General features: G+C 39.9%; 1 protein-coding gene across 1 annotated transcript in view; it reads left to right on the top strand.

The window, feature by feature from the left end:
- ipo11 (importin 11) overlaps window positions 1-22,319 on the top strand; it is a 132,380-nt gene that overhangs the window by 79,016 nt on the left and 31,045 nt on the right. The window contains exons 21-26 of the mRNA XM_039620775.1: window positions 5,169-5,284; window positions 6,312-6,388; window positions 20,312-20,391; window positions 20,539-20,619; window positions 21,272-21,367; window positions 21,760-21,873. Coding sequence (XP_039476709.1) covers window positions 5,169-5,284; window positions 6,312-6,388; window positions 20,312-20,391; window positions 20,539-20,619; window positions 21,272-21,367; window positions 21,760-21,873 — 564 coding nt within the window. The remainder of the gene's footprint in view (window positions 1-5,168; window positions 5,285-6,311; window positions 6,389-20,311; window positions 20,392-20,538; window positions 20,620-21,271; window positions 21,368-21,759; window positions 21,874-22,319) is intronic.

Raw genomic sequence — 22,319 nt, 5'->3', positions numbered from 1 at the left:
TTGATCGCCCCAAGGTGGACGAGGTCCCATTGGTTGGCGGAAATTATGCCCCTCTTGTGGGACGAACCGTGGCCTCTCCCTCTCCGACGAGACCTAGTCTCCCAAGCCAGGGGGGATTTTCACCCTCATCCCGAGCGCCCGCCCTGTGGGCTTGGCCCGTGAGAGGCTGAATCTGAGTACGGCAGGACTCCCCAGGAGTTATAGCCACTATTCAGAATGCTAGAGCCCCCTCCACAAGATCATTGTATGAGAACAAGTGGAGGGTATTTGAGGAGTGGTGTGGAAAGTCTCACACTCTCTCCTTTCAATGCTCTGTGACAACAATTCTCTCCTTTCTCCAAGAACTGTTAGATAAAGGAAAGGCCTTTTCCACAATTAAAGTATATCTAGCAGCTATTTCAGCTTGCCATGTGGGCTTCGTGGATGGCCCAGTGAGCCACCACCCACTGGTCTGCCGTTTCATGAAAGGGGCACGACGGCTCCACCCAGTGTCTAAACCTCTCGTTCCCACGTGGGATTTATCTCTGGTGTTGGAGGCAGTTTCACAGCCACCATTTGAACCACTAAGCCAGGTGGAAGTAAAAATCCTGTCTTTGAAGACTGCATTGCTCCTGGCCCTCGCGTCTGCTAAGCGTGTCAGTGATATTCATGCGCTGTCAGTACACAAAGAGTGCATCCGGTTCACGCGGGATAACTCTAGAGTCACACTCAGGCCAAATCCGGCCTTTGTGCCCAAAAATCCTTATCTCCAATGCACCCCATTGGAGCTGGACGCTTTTTGCCCTCCTCCTTTCTCCTCCCCTGGACAGGAGCGCCTACATGCTCTCTGTCCAGTTAGGGCTTTGTGTATCTATATGGAGAGAACAAAGGCTTTCAGGAGGTCGGATCAGCTGTTTGTTTCCTGGGCTAAACCACAGCTTGGCAAGCCCATTAGCAAACAACGCATTTCCCACTGGATTGTTGAGGCAATCCAATTGGCTTATTCAAGCACGGGCCTGTCCCCCCCAGGGGGACTCCGTGCTCATTCTACCAGAGGGATGGCAACCTCTTGGGCCCTTTTTAGGGGTGTCTCTATAGAGGAGATATGTGCAGCGGCGAGCTGGGCTTCACCTTCGACCTTTGCAAGGTTTTACAGGTTGGATGTCACTGCACCATCTCTAGCCCACACTGTGTTGAGTGTGGGTCCCCACGAGACCTCCTAAGTTGGCAGTCAGTCGTTCAGATGGGCTTATCTGGCAATACGGGAGTCTGCATATCCCCATAGTGAGACACCCGAAGCGAATGTTTGAAAGAGAACTTGAGGTTACTTTATTCCGTAACCCCCGTTCTCTGATAACATGAGTGAGGTGTCTCACCAGATCACCCTCCTTGCACGAAGCGAGGAAGAGGTGAGCTTATCTTGAATGACGGGTGACGCTGCGTCACAACCTTTTATAGGGAGGAGGGTGGCCCCTCCCTGACGCAGGCGTCACGACTGCCAGCCAATACTGGCTGGAGTAATGATATAGAGGCTTCTGAGGACAACGCTGAGAGAGCGTTCCCCATAGTGAGACACCTCACTCATGTTATCAGAGAACGGGGGTTACGGAATAAAGTAACCTCAAGTTTTATTGGGAAATAACTTAAAAAACAAACAAACATCTGTCTCCTATTTTTTTGGCACACAGGAAAGAAGCATCAATATCTTATCTAACTTACTTCTTTATTTTTCGTTTTTTTTTTCAACAGGAGAAGAATATCTCTAACAAGTTGATTTGTTAACATTTGCACATCTTAATTTTTAAGTGAAATCCTTTTGGAGTATTTTTGTGTGGTGCGTTTTTCTATGTCTGAACAAAAGGGGAGCTAAGGTGTCTTTTCACATGGTCTTACTGAGGTGATGCGAATTGAAACATGCATTCTTTTTGGGGGGGCGGGGAGGGGAGGGGGGGGGGTGCTGGAAAAGCTTAAAAACGGATCTTGAAAGTGCTTAAAAAGTGCTTGAATTTGACCCTGAAAAAAGCGTACGAACCCTGGTTAATGTTTAAAAGTTAAAATGTAAGGTACAGTAGAGTTACTTGTGTTATTAACCCTTTTGTACCTGGATCTAGTCCTAATGTACCCAGTCCTGTGCCTGCAAAGAAGTGTGTATGGATTGTTTGGCTTATGTCCAGCTGGAACTGGCACAACCAACTCATGCCCGTCAGTGATCCAACAGCATAATAGCCGGCGTATTGGCTTACTTGCTTTTAAACTTCAGTTTTGCCTGTAGGAGACTTGGGTTTTTTTTGTTGTTTGTTTGATGGAGAGAGAAGGGTTGCACCATCTGGGGATTGAGAAATGCTGTCTTCGTTTTGCACCCACATAAATGTAAGAGATGGCATATTTAGACCAAATTAATGTCATGCTATCAGTAAAACAGTGCTGACAGTTCTGAAATGCTACTTTGGATCCTGTCTTCCTTCACACAGATTAATTCCCCTGCTACACGCACAGTCATGTTTCAGCACTTCTGAGGACTTTTAAGATGCATTCTAACCATAACCAGTACTTGCCTAATCTTAACAGTTACTTTAAGCTTGCAAAAATCCTAACTTTACCACAACCTCATGCTAAGTCAAGGTCTTAGTATCTGATCATTTTTTATGGGGAGCTGCTTTTTAACTGCATAAAAGGAGCTGACACCCCCAAAGTGGGACTGTGTCCAAGCACTCAGCATCATCAACAGCATCTTTCACTTATCCTCTTCCAAATGATCTTGTGTTCTCTATAAATACACAGAGTGGATGTGTAAAGCTTAAAGTGATAGAGTGCTTTAAAAGGCCATGGTGTCAGATAGCGGTTAAGTTTTCATCAAGAGGAGTTTGTGGATATGTGTGAAGAAAGATGGAAGTGAGGTATCAAGGGTGAAAAATGCTTCAGAGGGCATAATCCATAATTTAGAACAAACATGTTTGTTGGCACTATAATTGGTAACTTTGAGTGCTTGACTTGATGTGTGTTTGTGTGTATTCTGATTTATGTATGTATTTATTTTTTTGCTGTGTGTGTGTTTATGTACTTGTCTTTGCCTTTGTCAGTAACTGTGCTGACAGTTTTGCTTAAAGGAAGGTTGTCTTTTGCCTTTTATGAAACAAACTTTGAACTGAATTTGGATGACTTTTTTCTTGTCAGTTCAATAACCGTGTTATTGTTTGAAGTCACTCAAACAGTGTATTCACATATATACTTCCATGTATACACACGCGCACACAGAGAGATAAGGGCTGTCAACGCTAATGTGATAATAACACAAATAACGCAGACAATGCTGGACAGTTTTCAACTGAGGCGTCTGAACAATCTAAAACAAAGGACAAACTTTCAACAGCCATAGCTACATGGGTGGCTATGTCTTGCAGGCAGTTATATTGTGAGGAAATATATGCTTAAGTCTACTTTTGGCATATTTTTTGAGCACGCAGTACCCTTGAGGTTTTTCTGGAGAATATTCTGAGCAGTATTACATAAACATACATGTGACTAAAGCAAGTCTGTTTGCCCACCTCCATGCTGATGTTGAAACGTGAAAAAATATTGTTAAGGTGCATTTAGAAAAAATAAAGAAATCTGTGATTAATTTATGATTAGTCTCGAGCTAACTGTGGGGAATCATGCGATTAATTGCGATTAAATATTTCAATTGACAGCAGAGGGAGAAGGCTGTAGTGATAGATGTATCACTCTCAAGTGCTAACCAACATCGGGAAGAAAGAACATGAGAACCTTGTGATTTACCAAGGGCTGAGAGAGGAGCTAGAGAAGATGTGGAAGGAGAATGTAATAGTGGTCCTGCGATAATCGGAGCACTCAGGGCAGTGATCCCCAAACTGGGCAAATAGCTCCAGCAGATCCCAGGAACCACATCTGAGATCCGTCCAGAAGAACACAGCTTAGGAAAGGCAAAGATAATGCGCAGGACCCTAAAGCTCCCAGGCCTCTGGTAGACCCCCCAAGTTTGAAAGATAAAGACAGCAGGGGTTTGCTTATTGAAACAATGCCAGCTTAAGATGGTTCAACTAAATATTGACATGTGTGACTTTTTTGGCCAGGAAAGTGTATTGGGAATCAGCGTTGTTTTTTTTTTTTTAAATAATTTGAAAAACCACAAACTCTCTTTCTCTATGATATGTTGAGTGAAGCATTCAGTTTAGCTGTTTCAATTATACTATGTGTAGCCAAATTGAGATAGTCTATAGCCTGGTTGAAATATTAAAGGTAAAAAATTATAATCAAATGGTTGGTCATACTCTAGATATGGTGCTGTTGCATTTGACCCAAACATATCTGGAAAAAGAGATGCAGAATCTTTACTAGATGACCAGATTTTACTCCAGAAACACAAACCTCTAACAATCATTTAGAGCTGCATGTGTGTTGAGCTGTGTCCTTTCTTACAGTCAAATCCAGCATTATAGCTGTGGTAATGTACCTTGAAATATGGGTTTGGTTTTAAAGTCTTCATCTTTGCTTCCAGTAGCACTGTTTTATGTCCCCTATTAGTTGAAAGCAGCGTGATACTATTGAGGTCAAAATGACACACTACTCGGTTGCTCATTCCCCTTTTCTGTCTGACAGTATGGCCACATACTGATGTCCGGTGCATTAGTAACAAAGGGCTTGTGAAGTAGACTTTGCCAAGAAAAAAATTTCCCAAGGGGAAGTTCCGTCATTTCTTACTCGTACTCTTGTGTCATCTTAAACGTCATTAAAATCTAAACGACCAAGAAAGGACCTCTGACTTAGTTCCAGGACTTGTACCCATGCTTTTTTCCAGAAATCGAACTTAATAGGTCTATAGTGTTTTAAAGGGACATAAAGTGAGGATTTAAAAAAATAAATCCATAAACAACTCTTGCACCCTAAGGCAAGTATTTTGTAGCCAAAGAAACATTCTGTGCTTACAAAGAGCTTCCTCCCTGTTAACCTGATTCACTGAGGTCTGGTCTTTTACCAGTAGTTGAACAGTTGCTGGGGAAGGGTGTGTCAGGTTTTGGATAAGCCAATGTGTCTCTATTCCACACCATTCTGCTAAAGTTATCTGCAAGGAAAACCCATTAAACTGAAGCACATAAGGTGGAGTGTTTAAAGTGCATTCTTTGTCAGGCCTTCTTTTTGCATTGACTTCCTGTATCTTTGTGTTCTCACAGGGCCTCGGGGCAGAAAGCAAGAACCTGTACCCTTTTCTCCTTCCTGTCATCCAGTTGAGCACTGATGTTTCGCAGCCGCCACATGTGTATTTGCTGGAGGATGGGCTGGAGCTTTGGTATAGAGGCATTTGCAGTACACTAACATTTATGACTTATACACACTATTCTCACATGTGCTCGCATACTCTCTATTTCACCGGAGTCCTTTTCTCATGTTAAACATCAGCCTCATTTACTGACTCTCAATTTTCTTTTTCAAAGGCATCCATTCTTGAGTTAAATGCAGGTGTTGTTAATTCATGCAGCTCAACCACAATCTTAACTTTATCTTAATGTGTGGGAATGTACCATTTTAATGAAGGTGCCTGCTACAGTACACTATGTTCACTTTTGAAAATGCATTACCTCCAAAGGGTTCAGTTCAGCAGAGGAGAATTTGTCAGGGTTACCCTATATTGCTCTTTTATCATCCATTTGCTTTTTAACGTCCTACTTAATCTCTCTTTTTCTGTCTGCCGCGCTGGAGAGCTTCACTGTTCAGCATTCAGCATGCCATGTCTGTCTTGCAGTAGAAACCCTCAGTCTTATATCTATTTTCCTATCTTTTAGTCTACTTGATAAACAGTGGTGCCCTAAATATTTGTTTGCTTGGTTTACAGCTGAAATCGGGTTTCTTTCTTTCTTTCTTTTTTTTTGTTTGCTTCTAAGGTTGTGTTGTGCTTATAATATCCTGATGATGTGTCAATAACACATTTAGTAACCTAAAAATGTAAATGAAATGAACATTTTCCTGTTAGATACCTAATATTAGTTCTTTTTATATAGACTGCAACTTCCATTTCAATTTGCTTAGTGGACTTCATTTATAGCCAAAATTTAGCCATTTGATGTTGCTTTTATGATATTTTCCTTTTTCTTTGTACACAACCTTCGTAATTCCTTGTTTTTCCTCCGTTTTAAATCCCCGTGACCTTCTTTCTCTTCCTGTAATATTTGTCATGTTGCTGTTTCTCATCCAATTTTCTTTTGCCATCTCTAATCTAATGAACATCTCTTTTGTTACTTCTTGTTTTTTGCTCTTTCTCTCTCATCTTGCTTTTTACTTTGCCCTTGTCTGCCTCTCATCATCATGTCATCATGCAGGTTGGTGACTTTGGAGAACAGCCCAGCCATCACTCCAGAGCTGCTCAGAATTTTCCAGAACATGTCAGCTTTGCTAGGTGAGCTCACATGATGTTTCTTTGTTTGCCGGTTTGCCTGGCCTGGTTTATGACCACACACACACTCCCCAAAATAACTTTATGGCATTTTATATGCAGATCACATCGTTGTTTAGAAAGGAAGCTGTCACAATAATATGAAGAATAATGCGACTATAATGCATTTTAGAGCGGGTTTCCTGTATAATGGTTATATTTATTTGTATGTGTGTTGTTATGAAGAGAGAGACAAAAAACATTTCACTCCAGAAATGGTCATAACCGTGATGCAAAATTGCTGCACAATCCCCCCAAAAACAAGCCAGCATTGTCAGATCAAATAGTTGAGAATCACAGAGAAGGGGAAGGTTGATGCAATGCATGACCGTGGACTTAATTTTCATAGTTTCATTACCTCAGGCTATTGTAGCTTGTAAAGATCATAGTTGTGGCTTTGCAGTTGCCTCAAGGCATCAGAGTCACTACTCTTGGTCTGTAGGCAGCTGTGAGGGGTGGCAGACTGAATAGAACTGGCTGGGTGATTTATCACGGGCCCACAGCACTGGGACACACCTCACATGTTCTACTCTGTAGTGGTGTATGTGTGTGGCCTTGCGTGTGATGAGGAATAGTATTGATTTAGTGCTTCTGCACATAACGAGTGATATGACCACTAGTGTAGCTTGATTGGCTTGGTGGAGCATTTGATCACTTACAGTGTGGCTGGGAATCATGAGACAAGAGCAAAGGACTCGGGTTGACAGTTATGGATTGATGTATTAGAGGATGAGGGAATTAAAGAGGATGAAGAAAGGGGAAAGCTTGATAAAACTTGGCATGGAGGTGGTGAATGAAAAGGAATTATTTAAAAAGTGATTGCTGGAAAATTCATAAAGAGAAAGTCACATAAAAGAAAGTTTGTGCATTGGAGGAGCGTGGACATGGATGGATGAAAGATAAGAGAAGGCCTTATCTAGTGCTGAACAGAAACAGGAAACCAAGGAGATGAAAACAGCAGGAAAAGGGATGCTTTTTCTTGCAAGGCATCACTGCTAGTTATGTTAAATTTTAGACCAATCACAGAAAATTACAGAGAGGTGGCAGGAAGGTGACAAAAACAACTACTGTTGCCAAGAAACCAAAAAAGAGAAGTGAAAAAGCATACCAAATCCTAGTGATAGAAAAACTGTTTTAAATTCAGATTAAAGTTTGTGGGAAGGAGGTGATCACAATGACTCCAATCATTCAGGAGCATTTTGCTGAACATTTTTCAGCACAGACGATGAACTAATAATGCAAATAACATTTATGCACTCGTAGAAGTCTTGACTGTGTGATTGAAAGACGTCAGCCCTGATTGCCTCCACTTGATTGACGAAGATCTGTCATATAATCAGCGCGTGCTGATCAGCTGCCATATTACTGGTTTAAGTGGGCTTAATGAGTGTATCGAAGGAGAGAAGACAGACTGTAATATTGATAAGAGGGTGTCAGATTAAAGAACAGCAAAAAATTGAAGGTTTAATGGTGGGAAATGAGAGACCGATACACACGGACAGATAAGGTTCTGTAGAAATGGAGATTGACAGATGGAAGTGGAAACACAAATTCCAGGAGAAAAATGAACTCGGTCATAAAGGTATATGAGAAAAGGCTGTGATGGTATTTCACATTAGATGAAAGGTTTACTTTCACACATCCATTCAGCACCATTTATCTCCCTAATATGCAGTTTAACTCATAAGGGCTCAAATGTGGGCTGCAGTGATTAGTTTCAAATTAGGAAATTAATAGTCTATTTAGATAACAAATTGGTTATTAAAGTGATTTTGCAAGCAGAAATGCCATATTACATCATGTATCCATCCTCCCAGTGATCCAACAGCAGCCTCATGTGTTAAAACGCTGAAAACAAATAATAATTCTTTCTCATCAGAGGCTGCAATAGAGAAACAATATCTCTCCCTTAAGAATAGATCCTGCTTTGCCAACATCCATCTTGGTCAATATAATGTGACTCATTTTGTGACCCAAATATGCTTATAATTATTACCATTTTCTGTGTTTACTTCGGAGACCTTGCTCGCCTTTCTGTCAATATTTGGTTCAGTGACGATGAGTGCCACTTTACTCTGGCCATGCCAGACATTAATGCAAGGAAAAGGAAAAAAGCTTTCACATTTCTGCAGGTACAAGGAAACTGGATTCCATTAGTATTAAAATAAATAAATAAATGAGGGGCAAATGCATTGTGTTTTTCTTTCTTTTTTTTTTTGTTGTTATTGTTTTTTAAATACAAGTCATGTTTGTATATTCATAAAAAAGATCTGGGCTAAATCTTTGGAGTTTTCTATACATATGTCTAATATCAAAAAGTGTTGGCAAGTTTCTAATTATTCATACAGACATATCATCTTTTCATGTTAAACTGTGCTTCTGTATCTAAAATAGATTTAGATTAGGTATTGATGTTGCACATATTAGCTTAGTGCAATAGTTTTACTGTTATGTCATATGAGGACTGATAATTCTTAACACAAGGGCTGTTTAATAGCACTTATTAAACTTTCAGCCACATCTCATTGACAACTTATTTCTTCTTGCTTCTGCTACGAGATAAAGGATCCAGTTTTTAGTCTTTCAGTCATGTCACGATTGAGCAATCTGAAATTGTCTTCTCTCTGTTGCTGTCTTTAAAGTCAAGAATGATCAGTGGGCCTCAGTTAGTCAGGCCCCTGTTATCTTAGCTGTTATCAAATTTTCAAAAACTCTTAACAAGCGCGCTGGTTTTAAGATAGTACTTTGCCATCAGTAGATGTTTTCACTATTGTAGCATTTGTGCATGTGTGCAGCTATTTTAGGCTATGCTTGCTGCTACGTTAATGAGTCGAATAACCCAGATGATAAGACTTTAAATTACTGCCACTTGTCAGCCCTAAGTACTTTCTCTACAGCTTGTTCCCTTTTCCTGTCTCTGTCTTATGTTCTTGTGAAAATCAGTTTCTCCCAAGGTTATGTTTGCATGTTTAAAGCTCATTAATTGCATTCAATGTGCTCGTGAGTGCAAGTATTAGATAGAAATTTCAAAGCTGCTATGTTCAAAGATGATAGCTCAGAGGTATGATCACAGGTTTGAACAAATCAGGAAACACTTCGAAAAGCTGTGATTTAACGCTGGGAAGAACAAGAAGTTAAATAGAGAAACATTTTTCCTTTAAAACATGCATTTATTTCCATATACCAATGACAAATTTTATACAAGAACTAAAGTTGCCTGTGTTTTGTAATCTCTCTCTTTCATCAGTCTTCAGCTAGTCATCATCTTTGGCTAGTTTTCACTAGAACATCTGGTGGTTCATTTATTTTGCCCACAGAGAGCAATGGAGGGATGTGGACCATTGAGATAGTCTGGCTCGCTAGGATGTTGGAGCTTGCCAGGTATGTGGCCTGGCCTGCCTGATAAAGAGCCCTGCTCCATCATTGCTGAACTGGAGGAGAAAATTCCCTAATTAGAATGTCAAGAGCCTTGCTTTGGCTAAATTGTTAGACTAGCACTACGCTCTGTATCACTGCCACCACACTCTGAACTAGGACACATTTCAGCTGTGTGTGGTGCTCTGACTTGTGATGATGGAGCACGAGCATAGAAGTTTCTCTCTTCTCTCTTACTGGCGTTACACTGACTAATGTGAGCAAGAAATAGAGATAAGTAGCCATTTTAATGTACTTTACTTTGTCCCTTCAGTGTTGAGAAACTCAGCAGTTCAAAGTTTTGGTCGAAAGGTTCATAGTTTTGGTCAGAAACAAACGCATTAGTGTTGTATTAATTTAAAAACGGAGAAATATAAAACAGAGAAAATCACAAAATGTAGAGATCTTTTAAAACCAGTGATTGCTTGTCTTCTCATAACAAGAGATAAATGGAAGTCGTGTGTAGCTCTTGCAGCCCATATATACTAATTTTCATAAGCTTTTTGTTATTTTAGCCTGTGTCTTCAAATACCTTTATTTTGGTCCAAATGGTCATCCAAAATTCTACAATGAGGCGTTGCAGTTTTTACTTTTTGCCGTTTCCTAACAGCTGCAAAGATCCTGAGTTCACAGAAAGGTCTCTGCCATCTAAGGTCTTTCTGTGTGGACTCTGAATCGTTCCTGTGTAGGTTGTCTCTGGGTGCTCCGATTTTATCCCACAGTCCAAAACATGCATGTATTTAGTGATTCTAAACTGGCCGTAGGTCTTAATGTGAGCATGAATGTTTCTGTCTCTCTGTGTTAGCCCTGTGATAGACTGGGTGTACCCTGTGCCCCTCTCTGTGACAGCCTGGATAGGCTCCAGCTCCCTTGCAAACCTAAATTGGATAAGCAGTAAAGAAAATAGATGGTTGCATTGAATTCTAAGATGATGAATGTTCAGTTATATAAAGCAAAAAATCTGCAAATACTCAGCTTTAGGATGCTACTACCAGGATATGTTTAAAACATTGCCAGATGAGTGACTGGTAATCAAACTAGTAGTGTCAGTATATTAGCCTGCCTCCTGGTTGATAAATTGAAACAGAACTGCTTCATGACCTTGCTGAAGTAATAACATACTGCTGCACACAGTCAAGTCAGAGCCGCTGACAGATGAGAGATCTGTTTGCACTTGATAAGTGTTAGCTCACCGTTGTGGGCATTTTGTGTTTGTAGAGGGTGATGGCCAGCAGTAAGCATAAAAAGGGGTAATGGCACCAACCAGTTCCCCACATTTGCTTCTATCATTCTGAAAATTTTGATGAAAGAAAGTTAATTTAGCCTTAAAATGAAAAAGAAATGTTATATTAAAGTCTCAGGTGTGTTGTTAAAACCTAGCTGGTAATGGCTTAAAAGTTCCCTTCTTGGCTGTTAGGCACTAACCATTAGTGTAGTTGTTCTTTTTGTACACCAATATACAGTTATTGTTACAGAATGACTCCTCCCTAAACTCATATTTCGACTATAATAAATTTTTCCTAAGTATGTTGGTTTGCACTTTTGTCCACAGCAAGGTCCTGGGTTTGAATCCACCATCTGGGTGGGGCCTTTCTGTGTGGAGTTTCGTTATCTCCATCGCTGCATGGGTTCTCTCTGTGTACCCCCACTTCTTCCTACAGTCCAAAGATGTGCACTTAGTGGTGTTAGGTTAGTTATTGATTCTAAATTAAGTATGAATGTGAGTGTGAATGGTTGTCTGTTTCTCTGTGTTAGCCTTGTGACAGTCTGGCAGCATATCCATGGGGAATCATACCTCTCTCCGTACAATAGCTAGAGTAGTTTCCAACCCCACCCCCCAACGAGTATAATGATGGATTGGATTTCATATAGCGCTTTTCAAGGCACCCAAAGCGCTTTACAATGCCACTATTCATTCACTCTCACATTCACACACTGGTGGAGGCAAGCTACTGTTGTAGCCACAGCTGCCCTGGGGCAGACTGACAGAGGCGAGGCTGCCATATCGCGCCATCGGCCCCTCTGGCCAACACCAGTAGGCGGTAGGGTAAAGTGTCTTGCCCAAGGACACAACGACCAGGACAGAGAGCCCGGGGATCGAACCGGCGACCTTCCGGTTGCAGATACGCTTCCCAAAACCCCTATGAATCGGATAAGCGGAAAAGAACAGATAGATGAACACAGTAAACAAAGATGAAAGTGAATTTCACTGGTGTCATTTTTTCCAACATATTGTATAGATATATCATTGTCTGTGGGGTCTTTCGTTTGTTTGTTTTGTTTTTTGTTGGGGTTTTTTTTTTTTGTTGTTGTTGTTGCAACAATTATCCAGTGTCATCAGAGCTGTTGTGCAAAAATATTGGCCAGGCACAGATGAATCAGGCAATCCTGCTAAGGGCTTATGAAAGCTCTCTGAGGGAATTGCTAACATTTCTCATAATGTAGACTCACAGTTAACTGCCCTGTAACTGCCCCTGTTAATGTGTTTCCTGGATCAATCTGAACAACCCCATTAGACGACAAGCTTTTTATTACAGGTTTCCTAACTGTAAGTAATGGCTTTGATTATAGCTATCACATATGTTGGAAATATTTGGCCTTATTTGATGCATCGATAGAGGAAGCGGTAACATCTTATCATCTTTTCTCCCATTTTGATATTATACTCCACAAGGGCTCTTCTTACAGTCTAATAACTTCAGATATACTCTCCATGTTTAACCTGGAGTTCCTCATGCATTAACCAGTGTGAGATGTTTGAGACTTTTTTGCTGGCTACAGAGCTTGGAGAGAGCTTCTCATGACTGCTGTAATCTCATACTTTCACCTTGGAATATTTCAGAGCATTAACAAGGTCTAGTATTTATTAACACTTTGAAATAACACTTTTTAAAATTCTTTCCAGAGGTTTTACACTTGGAATTTCTTTCTTTATTTTTTTTTTTAGGATTTGTATTCAAGAGATATCATGACATGTCACTTTTCTGTGAAGTTTTATGCATTTGAAGGCTGTTAAACCCCCGAGCCTAGGGCTTTGCTGATCTCCAACTTATTGTAGCTGGCTGACTAGAATGAGCCCAACAAACATTATCTGTCCTTGTTTCGCTTCATTGCAGATTTTGGCGCAGCTTTTTTGCTATCTGTTCACTTTCCTTACTTTGCAAACATTTTCACCCTAATCACAGATTATAAACTGAAAATTGTGCAATAGTGGAATTGTGGAATATGACCACATGTTTTAGAAGTACCCAGTAACCATTAGTGGTACTTCAGGGACTGTTATCGCAGTCAGATGTGAGTCTCATTTCCCAGCTAATGTTGATAACTGAAGCGGATTTTGCAGCATATGCCCAGGGCTATGAAGGATGTACTCACTAAAGCTTAATCAGTGCTTTAGCATCTGTTTTTGTGACTATTTGATTATGACGGTGTGTGCGTGGAGGGGGTGATTGTGTCCTCCCTTCCCACATCTTTGTTAAAATTTAATTGCTTTTATAGTGTTTGGCAAAACAGCCTATTCTGATTTAGACTAATTTGTATTCCTTAGGCTTTTCTAATATTTTGTCCATGGGCATTTCTATGCATGGAAGGAGAAAAAATTAAAATAATTTCTCTATAATTCAATTGCATCCAAATCTTACTAATTAATAAAAAAATTTCCTCGTGCCCAGCTGTGTGTTCTGCACTTTTGGTGAGCACTTTGCTGGAAACCTGAGGAAGTGCATTGTCCCTTTTCAAAAACATTTGAAAGAGAATTTTTTACCCCTTAGCTGTGAAAGGCTGATGGGATAGTGGCGTCATCCTGTGGAACAGGTGGCCTTCAATATGGACACCCAAGTTTGTGAATGTGATAACTCGAGAACGAAGTAACGTAGGAGTTTGAAATTAATAGTATAGGTGTATCTCCTAAGTCTCAGACTAGTTCTGATCTCACTGACCTTGACCATCACTCAGAGGTCAAGTTTTCTGAAAATCTTTGGAACGGGATAAGTCCAGAAGGAAGTCACCTAGGATTTTCAAATTGATACCATAGGTCTACCTACTAGAAGGCTGAGGGCTACCACTGGTTACCATCAATTGCAGACATTTTTTTGTTGTTCATTTGGAACCCGAGTGTTTATTTCCAGACCATCATAATTGTGCTTTCAGGATTGCACTTTTCATATCTCACTGTAAGACCAGTCACAACATAGAACCCAGGAGAGAACAACAAAGGTAGAGAATAGCATTTATCAGGCTGTTGTGTTGATGTAAAAAGAAGCCAATATGTAGAAGCTGAGTCACACTAAATCCTCCATCCTTTTGTTCCTGCCGTATTAGTGTCACACCGAAATTGTCTGGGGATGCTGTGTGGAAATGGAAGTGAATTTACTTCCAATAACCAGAAAGATGCAGTGTTGTTTTGTCAGGCTGTTTGTATTCATACATGGACACTGGGGGTGGCCTGGGTTCATTTGCAATCGTGAGGGATGTGAATGATGAAAGTCTTATCAAGTCCAGGCCTCGGTACTCTGGGCTGCCCAGAATAAGAATTACATTCTTTGTATATTTTTTCTTTTAATATTAATTCGTGTTTTTTCCTCTATATGTTGATAGCTACACAAAACTCTTCTTCATAGGGCATTACCAGAATATGTACACATCTTATCAGCTTGACATGGCAGGAGTGTTTGTGGTGGTTCCATTATGGAGGGACAGGGACTGGAGAGATGTCACAAGCATTTAACTACCTCTTATTTTGCCTTTGGCATTAAAGACAATGCAGCATGTGTAACTGTGCTTGCAGGTAAGATTAAGTATTTTTGAGTGTAATCATATGGTGTCACTGAAGTGTGATAATGGGGGTGACAGTATTTTCACAGGCATAGAAAAAAGAACAGTCTACTCTTTGTTTATGTTAGAACTAAACTGTTTAGAAGAAATAGTTTTTCATCAGTTGATTTTATTTTCCCTGGACTGCCTCAAAGAGATTCTGACAGACCATCAGGCGACTCAGGAGAGGAAAGCATTGCTCTACCTGCACTGTGTACAGTGCAGATGGAGCACTGCTGACTTCAACTGAGGACATTGTCAGGTGTTGGAGTACTTTGAGGATCTCCTTAATCCTACTGACATGTCTTCCGTAGAAGAAGCAGAGTCTGGGGTAGAGGGGGGTGACTTGTCTATCTCTGGGGGTGAGGTCACTGAAGCAGTTTAACAACTCCTTAGAGGCAGATCTCCTGGGTTGGATGAGGTTTGTGCCTCTACAATGTTGTGTGAAGATCAGGGCCGGTACCTCTAGATTGACAGACCGAGATGGTGGGTCCCATCTTCAAAAAAGGGTTCGGAGGGTGTGCTCCAAGTATAGGCGGATCCAACTCCTCCGCCCCCCTGGGAAAGTCTATGCCAGGGTGGTGGAAAGGAGTCCCTCCGTTATAATAGTACCTCTGATACAGGAGGAACAATGTGGTTTTCATCCTGGTCGTGGAACACTGGACCATCTATACCCGCTCGTGGATCCTCGAGGGGGCATGGGAATTTGCCCAACCAGTGTACATGTCTTTTGTGGACTTGGTGAAGGCATTCGTTGCATCCGTTGCTATAGGCCTTTCAGTCCTTATACAGCCTTTGCAAGAGCTTGGTCCGTATAGCCGGCAATAAAGTGGACTTGTTTTTGGTGGGTGTTGGACTCTGCCAGGGCTGCTCTTTGTCACCGATTCTGTCCATAATTTTGATGGACAGAATTTCTAGGTGTAGCCAAGTGGCAGAAGGCTTCCACTTGGGTGGTCTCAGAATTTCATCTCTGCTTTTTGCAGATGATGTGCTTCTGTTAGCTTCATCAGGTGACTGCCTCCAGCTTCCAATGGAGTGGTTCGCAACTGAGTGTGAATGACAATCAGCACCTCCAAATCTGAGGCCATGGTCCTCAGCTGGAAAAGGGTGGAGTGCCGACTCTGGGTCAGGGACAAGTTCCTGCCCCAAGTGGAGGAGTTTAAATATCTTGGGGTCTTGTTTACGAGTCAGGGGAGAAGGGAGCGGGAGTTCGGCAGATGGATTGGTGCTGCGGCTGCAGTGATGCAGACGCTGTACGCTGGACGTTGTTATGAATATGACTGTTTGATTGTCTGCTAGGTGGCGCCTCCATGGCATGCATAGTTAATTACACCTCTGGACTGACTAATATAGGTTTGCTTGTTGGCGCACACCTCCCAAGAAGTTTGTGCTTTTTGATGTCTGATATTAGTCTGTTACTAATTAGCATTGATTAGCAAATATCTGTATATCTGCATTTCATTTGTACAGTTTGTGGATGAAGCTCAAAAACCAATCTAGTTAGGGTAGAATACTCAGTCATCTTCTTTTAAATATGATCAATTCTGTTTCCAAAAAATAAATTTAAAAAATGGCAGCAACAAAATTTGAAGCACGAAATGAATGAGTGATGTCATGATGTCTGTGTCCTTCTTTCATATTGTAAATGTTCTGATGACAGACCCATGCTTATATTTATTTAAATGATAATGATTTCTTTTTGGCAACTAAAATATGCGTGCTGCTGATCACGATCACGGCTTGGTGGTCTTGTCTGCTTGGAGGTCATATCTACTGGTAGAACCTTGTACAGTCCCACTTCAAAGACAGTTTACTCAGTAAAACAGTTAATATTTTTAAAAACCTGTAAGAAATATATGAAATAATTTTACTAAGTTTCCTGAAAAATTCCCTGCCCTGTGTTGTGTACATTTCAAATTTGAGTTGTCTGTGTGGGTATTTTGGTCCTTCCAGTATCATGTAGCTCACTCAATTAAGATTTTAGGTAAGCATAACTGATCTATTGTATACACTTAAGGTACCATCTTATCAGAAAGTACACATTTAAGAAGAGGAATGAAATACAAGTAATAACCAGCTAAAGTAATATAAAAAGCCTAGCCCCGACTCTGATCAAACAGAATATCAAATAGTAGTTATTTCTTGTCAATCAATGTCTACAGTGCACAGCTCTGTTTTTTACCCTCTTGGGGAAGATTTGTGGTGAAACAACCTGGTTTTCCCCTCAAAGTTACTCTATTTGGTGGATTGTAGAATAACAGACAAATGATTAATGTAACATTCACCACTCTTCTGAAAATTTGTTTTTCCTCTCAGAGCCCTTCATTTCAAGGTTACATATCAAACCAGATTAACCTTGTTGCCACATTTTTAGTACACCCCACTAGTTTCCCTGTCATATGAACTGAAATAGCTTTTAAACTGCGCCTGGGGTATTCACGCTAAGCTCACTCATAAAAGCCCCTTTCCATGTTTGTTCCAGTCTTGGCCTTTAGAGACCTGCTGGTAGAATCTCAGCTCAAAGCAGTTATATTAGATGCTGATCGGTTCTCACTGGAGGTTTGCTGTGAGAGCTCTGCCACCAGCCAGAGCCCACCAGTAGTTTAAATCAGCCTATTTTTGGCAACTTGTAACTGTTTTCAGTTACACAGTGTGAATTGAGGCAGAAACATGAATGAGATATTTAAGTACATACTATAGCCAACTTTCATTTGTGTCTTGTTTTATGAATTGCATCAATTGTTTGAACATAGTTGCTTACTTAGTAGTTCTATTTTTGCAGTCACAACAAAAGAAACTTGCTAAAGAGCTATGTTTAGTTTGGCATGTGCTCAGGCTATTCTATTTACCCTATATTTGTTTGTGTACAGAAACGTGTATGCAGTAATTGTCTTGTTGGCACAAATTATAATTTGCAGCTAGAGCAGGTATTGTGAAAGCAGGAGGTATTGCTTTCTTTTGAATTTGATTCAATAATGTTTAATAAAATCATTGGTGTCACTGACAGCACAGTGATGGATTAGCCACCCACGTGTTTTCCTTTCCTTTCAGGTTACCTTGATAGGAATAAAATGAGTTAGACACAACAAAAGAATTTCTGTCCAAGTTAAATCTATTTGAATACATTTATTTTTGAAATATTGATTTTGCTCGCTTTCAGGCTATGAAAATAATGGCTTCCATCAAATGAACTCTTTTGTGTCCTTTACTAAATAACTGTATAATGGAATTTGAAGGAGAGGAAAGCTTCCAGCATTTGTGGTCATTTGGAAAAGTATCTGGATACCAGCAACACAATATCTCTGGTTTTTACTGGGTTAGAGGTAACTATAGAGTTACTGCACATTTACTAAAATATATATAAAGGATATGCTTAAAAACAGTTTCGTGTCAAAATATGTAAATGGAATGCAAATGCTGATTAAATGCAGTCTCTAAGTAAGCTTGGACTTGCACACCCATTTATCCATTGTCTGCGGACCTGCCATGCTTGCAATGTTCAATGAACTGACGTCCCCTTGTTCATTCACCATTAAGAAATCTGTTGCCTTGACTTTTCTTTTTCTTTTCTTTTTTTTTAATGACTTGGGCTGACCAAACTGATGCATTTCTTTCCTCTTAATGCTCTCTTCAATTCTACACAGAATGACATATTAAAATAGTAATTTTGAGTTTTTAGACATTCCTCTGTTTGCTTCTTCCTTATTTATAATTTGCACTAACCTGTGTCTCCTTTGTGTTATATTCAATAATTGTCTACTCATTATCAATTCTCATTACATGTGTTTAGCGTAATATAGCCTTATACTACGTTTGGCTGATGTGATGACTAAATTGCTCCTGAAATACATAATGCACCTGAGAAGATAACAGATGGGAGAATACATTATCTTCATTACTTTATTATGTCTGACAGTTGGCTGGAGAAAACATGTTGCATGCATTAGCATAAATATCACCTTTACAAACAGGCACGCTCATAGTGGGCCCTCTATCATTGTTTATCACGGATTCTACTATAGTCTTCTTGCAGACAAACTTTGAAAAGTAAACACATCAGATTGAGGTGTTTTGATGTAATCAAAAGAAAGGTAGGATTTTGTTTAAAAGGACAAGGAATCGCAGTCTCCTAAGCAACATTATATTTAAGTTTGTGTACTAGGAAATACTGCACAGGAAAACAGTTTTTAACCGTATTGTCGTCAATTGCTGGGCGAGCAGCATGGAAACCTGAATTTGTGAATGCGAGAAGTTGAAAACAAGGTGATGTAGGATTTTGAAATTGATACATTGGTGTGACTACTAGGAGGCAGAGGGGATAGCACTGGTGGTTTATTATTCTGATTTCAAGTTGCTAGTATAAATTGTCTTTATTTTTGTTCAAGACTTTTGTTTGAACAGTTTGTCTTTACCTTCGCTGATATAACTTGAAATGCTTGAAATTGTTTTCATCGGTCTTAAATTAAACTAAATGCACTTAATTTAACAGAAAAGAAAAGTTATTGATAACTAAGGAGTTTATTGTCTCATCTTGTAAACTAGGCCTTAGACGATTCATCAAGTAACTCAAATAACTTTATCACAAAGAGGCAGATTTTTTGCTTCAATCCTTCATTTACTCTAAGGGTTTGGGACTAAAACAGACCTGCAAGAGAAATTTAATGAGGGGGCATGTGTGTGAATAACATGGAACCAGTCTGTCTAAAAAGAGGGTGAATAGCAAAGATGCCGAGCCATTTCCAAAACGTTTAGCTCAGGTGAAGTGAAACAAAGTGTGTTTGTAGCATTTGAAACAGCAGTGCCTGCTACTGTAACCACCATTACAAACTTTACTGGGAAAAAGCTAGCGGGAGTCCTTAGTCAAACCACCTGTTCAGCAAGCTTCAACATTAAGGAAAGCGAACTTAATGTTGAATGGAAGCAGCTACATTTTGTTTTAATCAGCAAAAATCTAAAATAAAGCTACAGAAGTTAAAATAAAATGAACTGTTAATACACTTTGTTTAAATTGGGTAGCTCGCTGAAGGCTGACTGCATTAATCCCACTTGTTGTTCCAGTGATACTTGCAGCAAGCAGATTTGAGTCTAAAGTGGGGGCATGGGCTACACTACATTTATTTATATAAATTTAAATTATTCTAAAATAATAAATGACATCAATTGTATTATTATACAGTTGTTTTTTAATTTAATTTTTATAATTATGATTTTTTTTTTTTTTTTTAATTATTCCTGAGATGGCTGAATGCTTTGCTTCCTTGCTATTGCCAGATGTTACTTTACAGACATACAGACACACAAAAATTCTGTTAATTTGATTTATATAGCACCAAATCACAAAAATGGTCACCTCAGAGTGCTTTATATTGCTTTATATTGTAAGATAAAGACCCCACAATATAGAGAAAACCACAACAATTATTATACTGTTGTAGGGTCTTTACCAGTCACACCGTGAAGCATCTGTTGTTGTCATTTGGTGCTATATAAATAAAACTGAACTGAATTAAGAGTCTCACTCAGCAGTCTTATCACCTCAGATTATTTAGAAACAAAAGCCATATCCTCACAGTGTTTTTGATCCCTCTGTTTGTTCTGCAATGCTCCAACAATTACCTGTTGTCCAATTTGTAAAGTGCAACATTTACATTTCTGTTTTAGAGCTGAGCTCTGAGAACCTGCGTACCTGCTTCCACATTGTTAATGGCTACATATATTTGTCTGCCACAGAGTTTCTGCAGGTGAGACACAACAAAAGAGCACTCACACACTTGGACTTCATATAACTCTTATATTGGCACGATATACTGTCATAATATATGTTGGCATGATAATCTGCATAAGTTTTTATAGAACTGAACCATCTACCCCGATTATTCCCTCCCCAGAACTACGCCGAATCCTTGTGTCGATCGTTTTGCGACCTGCTGAAAGACATCACAAATGAAGGGCAGGTGCAAGTGCTCAAGGTACTCCCATTCCTCCCCTCTCACTAAAAGTCAAGTCACGTAGATGTTTTTTTTCCAAAATCACAGCTGATTGTGTCTCATTCTCTTTTATTGTCTGGATTTATTTTTCATTCCTTTTAAGTTCAGCCACTGTGAGAGGTTGTTTTGCCTGTGTGGCCACTGAAGAGCAGGTGCGCTGAAAGCACCATTATATCCAGTAAAAGGAGACACATAATCATTTACACACACAAATTGCGCAAGCACTGCTGCTTATTAACTGACACCCCATTATAATGCAAGAGGAGCTATGACTTTTTTATTACTAATAAAGGATTTGAGAAATGGCACATAAGGAATATCAAACGGCTCACTCTAGACCCTCTTATCTGCAGCATCACGGTCTTTGATTATGAATACAAGAAGCAGCATTTAGTTTTCTGGGGAAAGTAAAACAAGATGTAAAAACGCTGCATCTTTCGCATACTGTACCATCTATAAAATGAAGGATTTTCTCATAACGACAGAAGTCCCTTTACATTTTTATGTGCCTGACCCTTTGTGCTCCTTTTCTGGCTTCCTCCTGAGATTTTCCTGTCAGTTTCTCTCTGCTCCTTTTGCTTACTCCACCCTCTGAGGGTCGCCCTTCATCCTTCCTCGCCCTGTGTCCCTGCAGGTGGTAGAGATAGCTTTAAAGGTTAGCCCCATGCTGGGAGCCCACATGTTTCAGCCCCTGCTGCCAGCTGTCTTCAGAGGTATTGTGGATGGTGAGGTGAGTTTTACCTTTGCATCTTGCTCGAATCTACACTGGAACTGTGTAAAAGGAGGAACCTGTAAAAATATGTTTTTCATTATTCATCACATATTTAACCTTAAATTTGTCTTTTAAGGTTTTAGTAAGTTCTTTCTCAAGTGTTAATAGTCCCGGCCCTTCTTCTAATTTGTCCTTTACTGTCACTTGAAATGAATTCTTCAAAGACTGTATAGTGGCAATTATTGATAAGTCAGCTCAGTTAAAGGTTACACATTCACAGGATTCTGCTGTGTCAGTGGGTCCATCTTTTCCCTCTTATCAAGCTTAATGACTCGTGTTTTATGTAAAACCATTTATGCATGGTTATGCTTCATCATCTGGATGCATGATTGCGTGTCTATGATCTACAGAGATATCCCGTGGTGATGTCCACCTACCTAGGCATCATGGGTCGTGTCCTGCTCCAGAACTCCAGTTTTTTCTCGTCTTTGCTAAGTCAAATGGCTTCTGAGTGTAACCAGGAGGTGAGGTTTGATGTCTGCCCTTCATTTCTGTCTCCTCAGCACAGACTCGATGAATGTCTGTGGGAGACATAAATGCAAAGTGCCTGTTAGAAGGGAATCAGTGTGAACGAGGCTGAAAGTAATGAGCCAAGGAATTGCAAATGGTAACATTTTCAAGCCCTAAAATGTTGTCCTCCTCTGTGAAACTCTGAGGAAAGAAATTAATTGTGCCTAGTTATGAGATTGCAGCCTTAATCTAAATAAATGCAAAGATGTTCCTCTCTAAATTGTCTCTCATCATACCATGCTCGTTTTTTACCACAGAGGACAAGTCAGGAAGTTTAATCAAAAATATAGGGAAGGTTGAGATGATCTCTATACAAATTGCTGATGCTCTTTTTTTTTTTTTTTTTTTTTTTTTACTCACTAACCCCTTTTTTTGTCCTCCTTATTTATCTTCCTCCTTC

This window comes from Oreochromis aureus, linkage group 12 (assembly GCF_013358895.1).
Source record: "Oreochromis aureus strain Israel breed Guangdong linkage group 12, ZZ_aureus, whole genome shotgun sequence".
Lineage (NCBI taxonomy): Eukaryota > Metazoa > Chordata > Actinopteri > Cichliformes > Cichlidae > Oreochromis > Oreochromis aureus.
The sequence above is the reverse complement of the archived record's forward strand: the minus strand, read 5'-3'. Positions and strand labels throughout refer to the sequence as shown.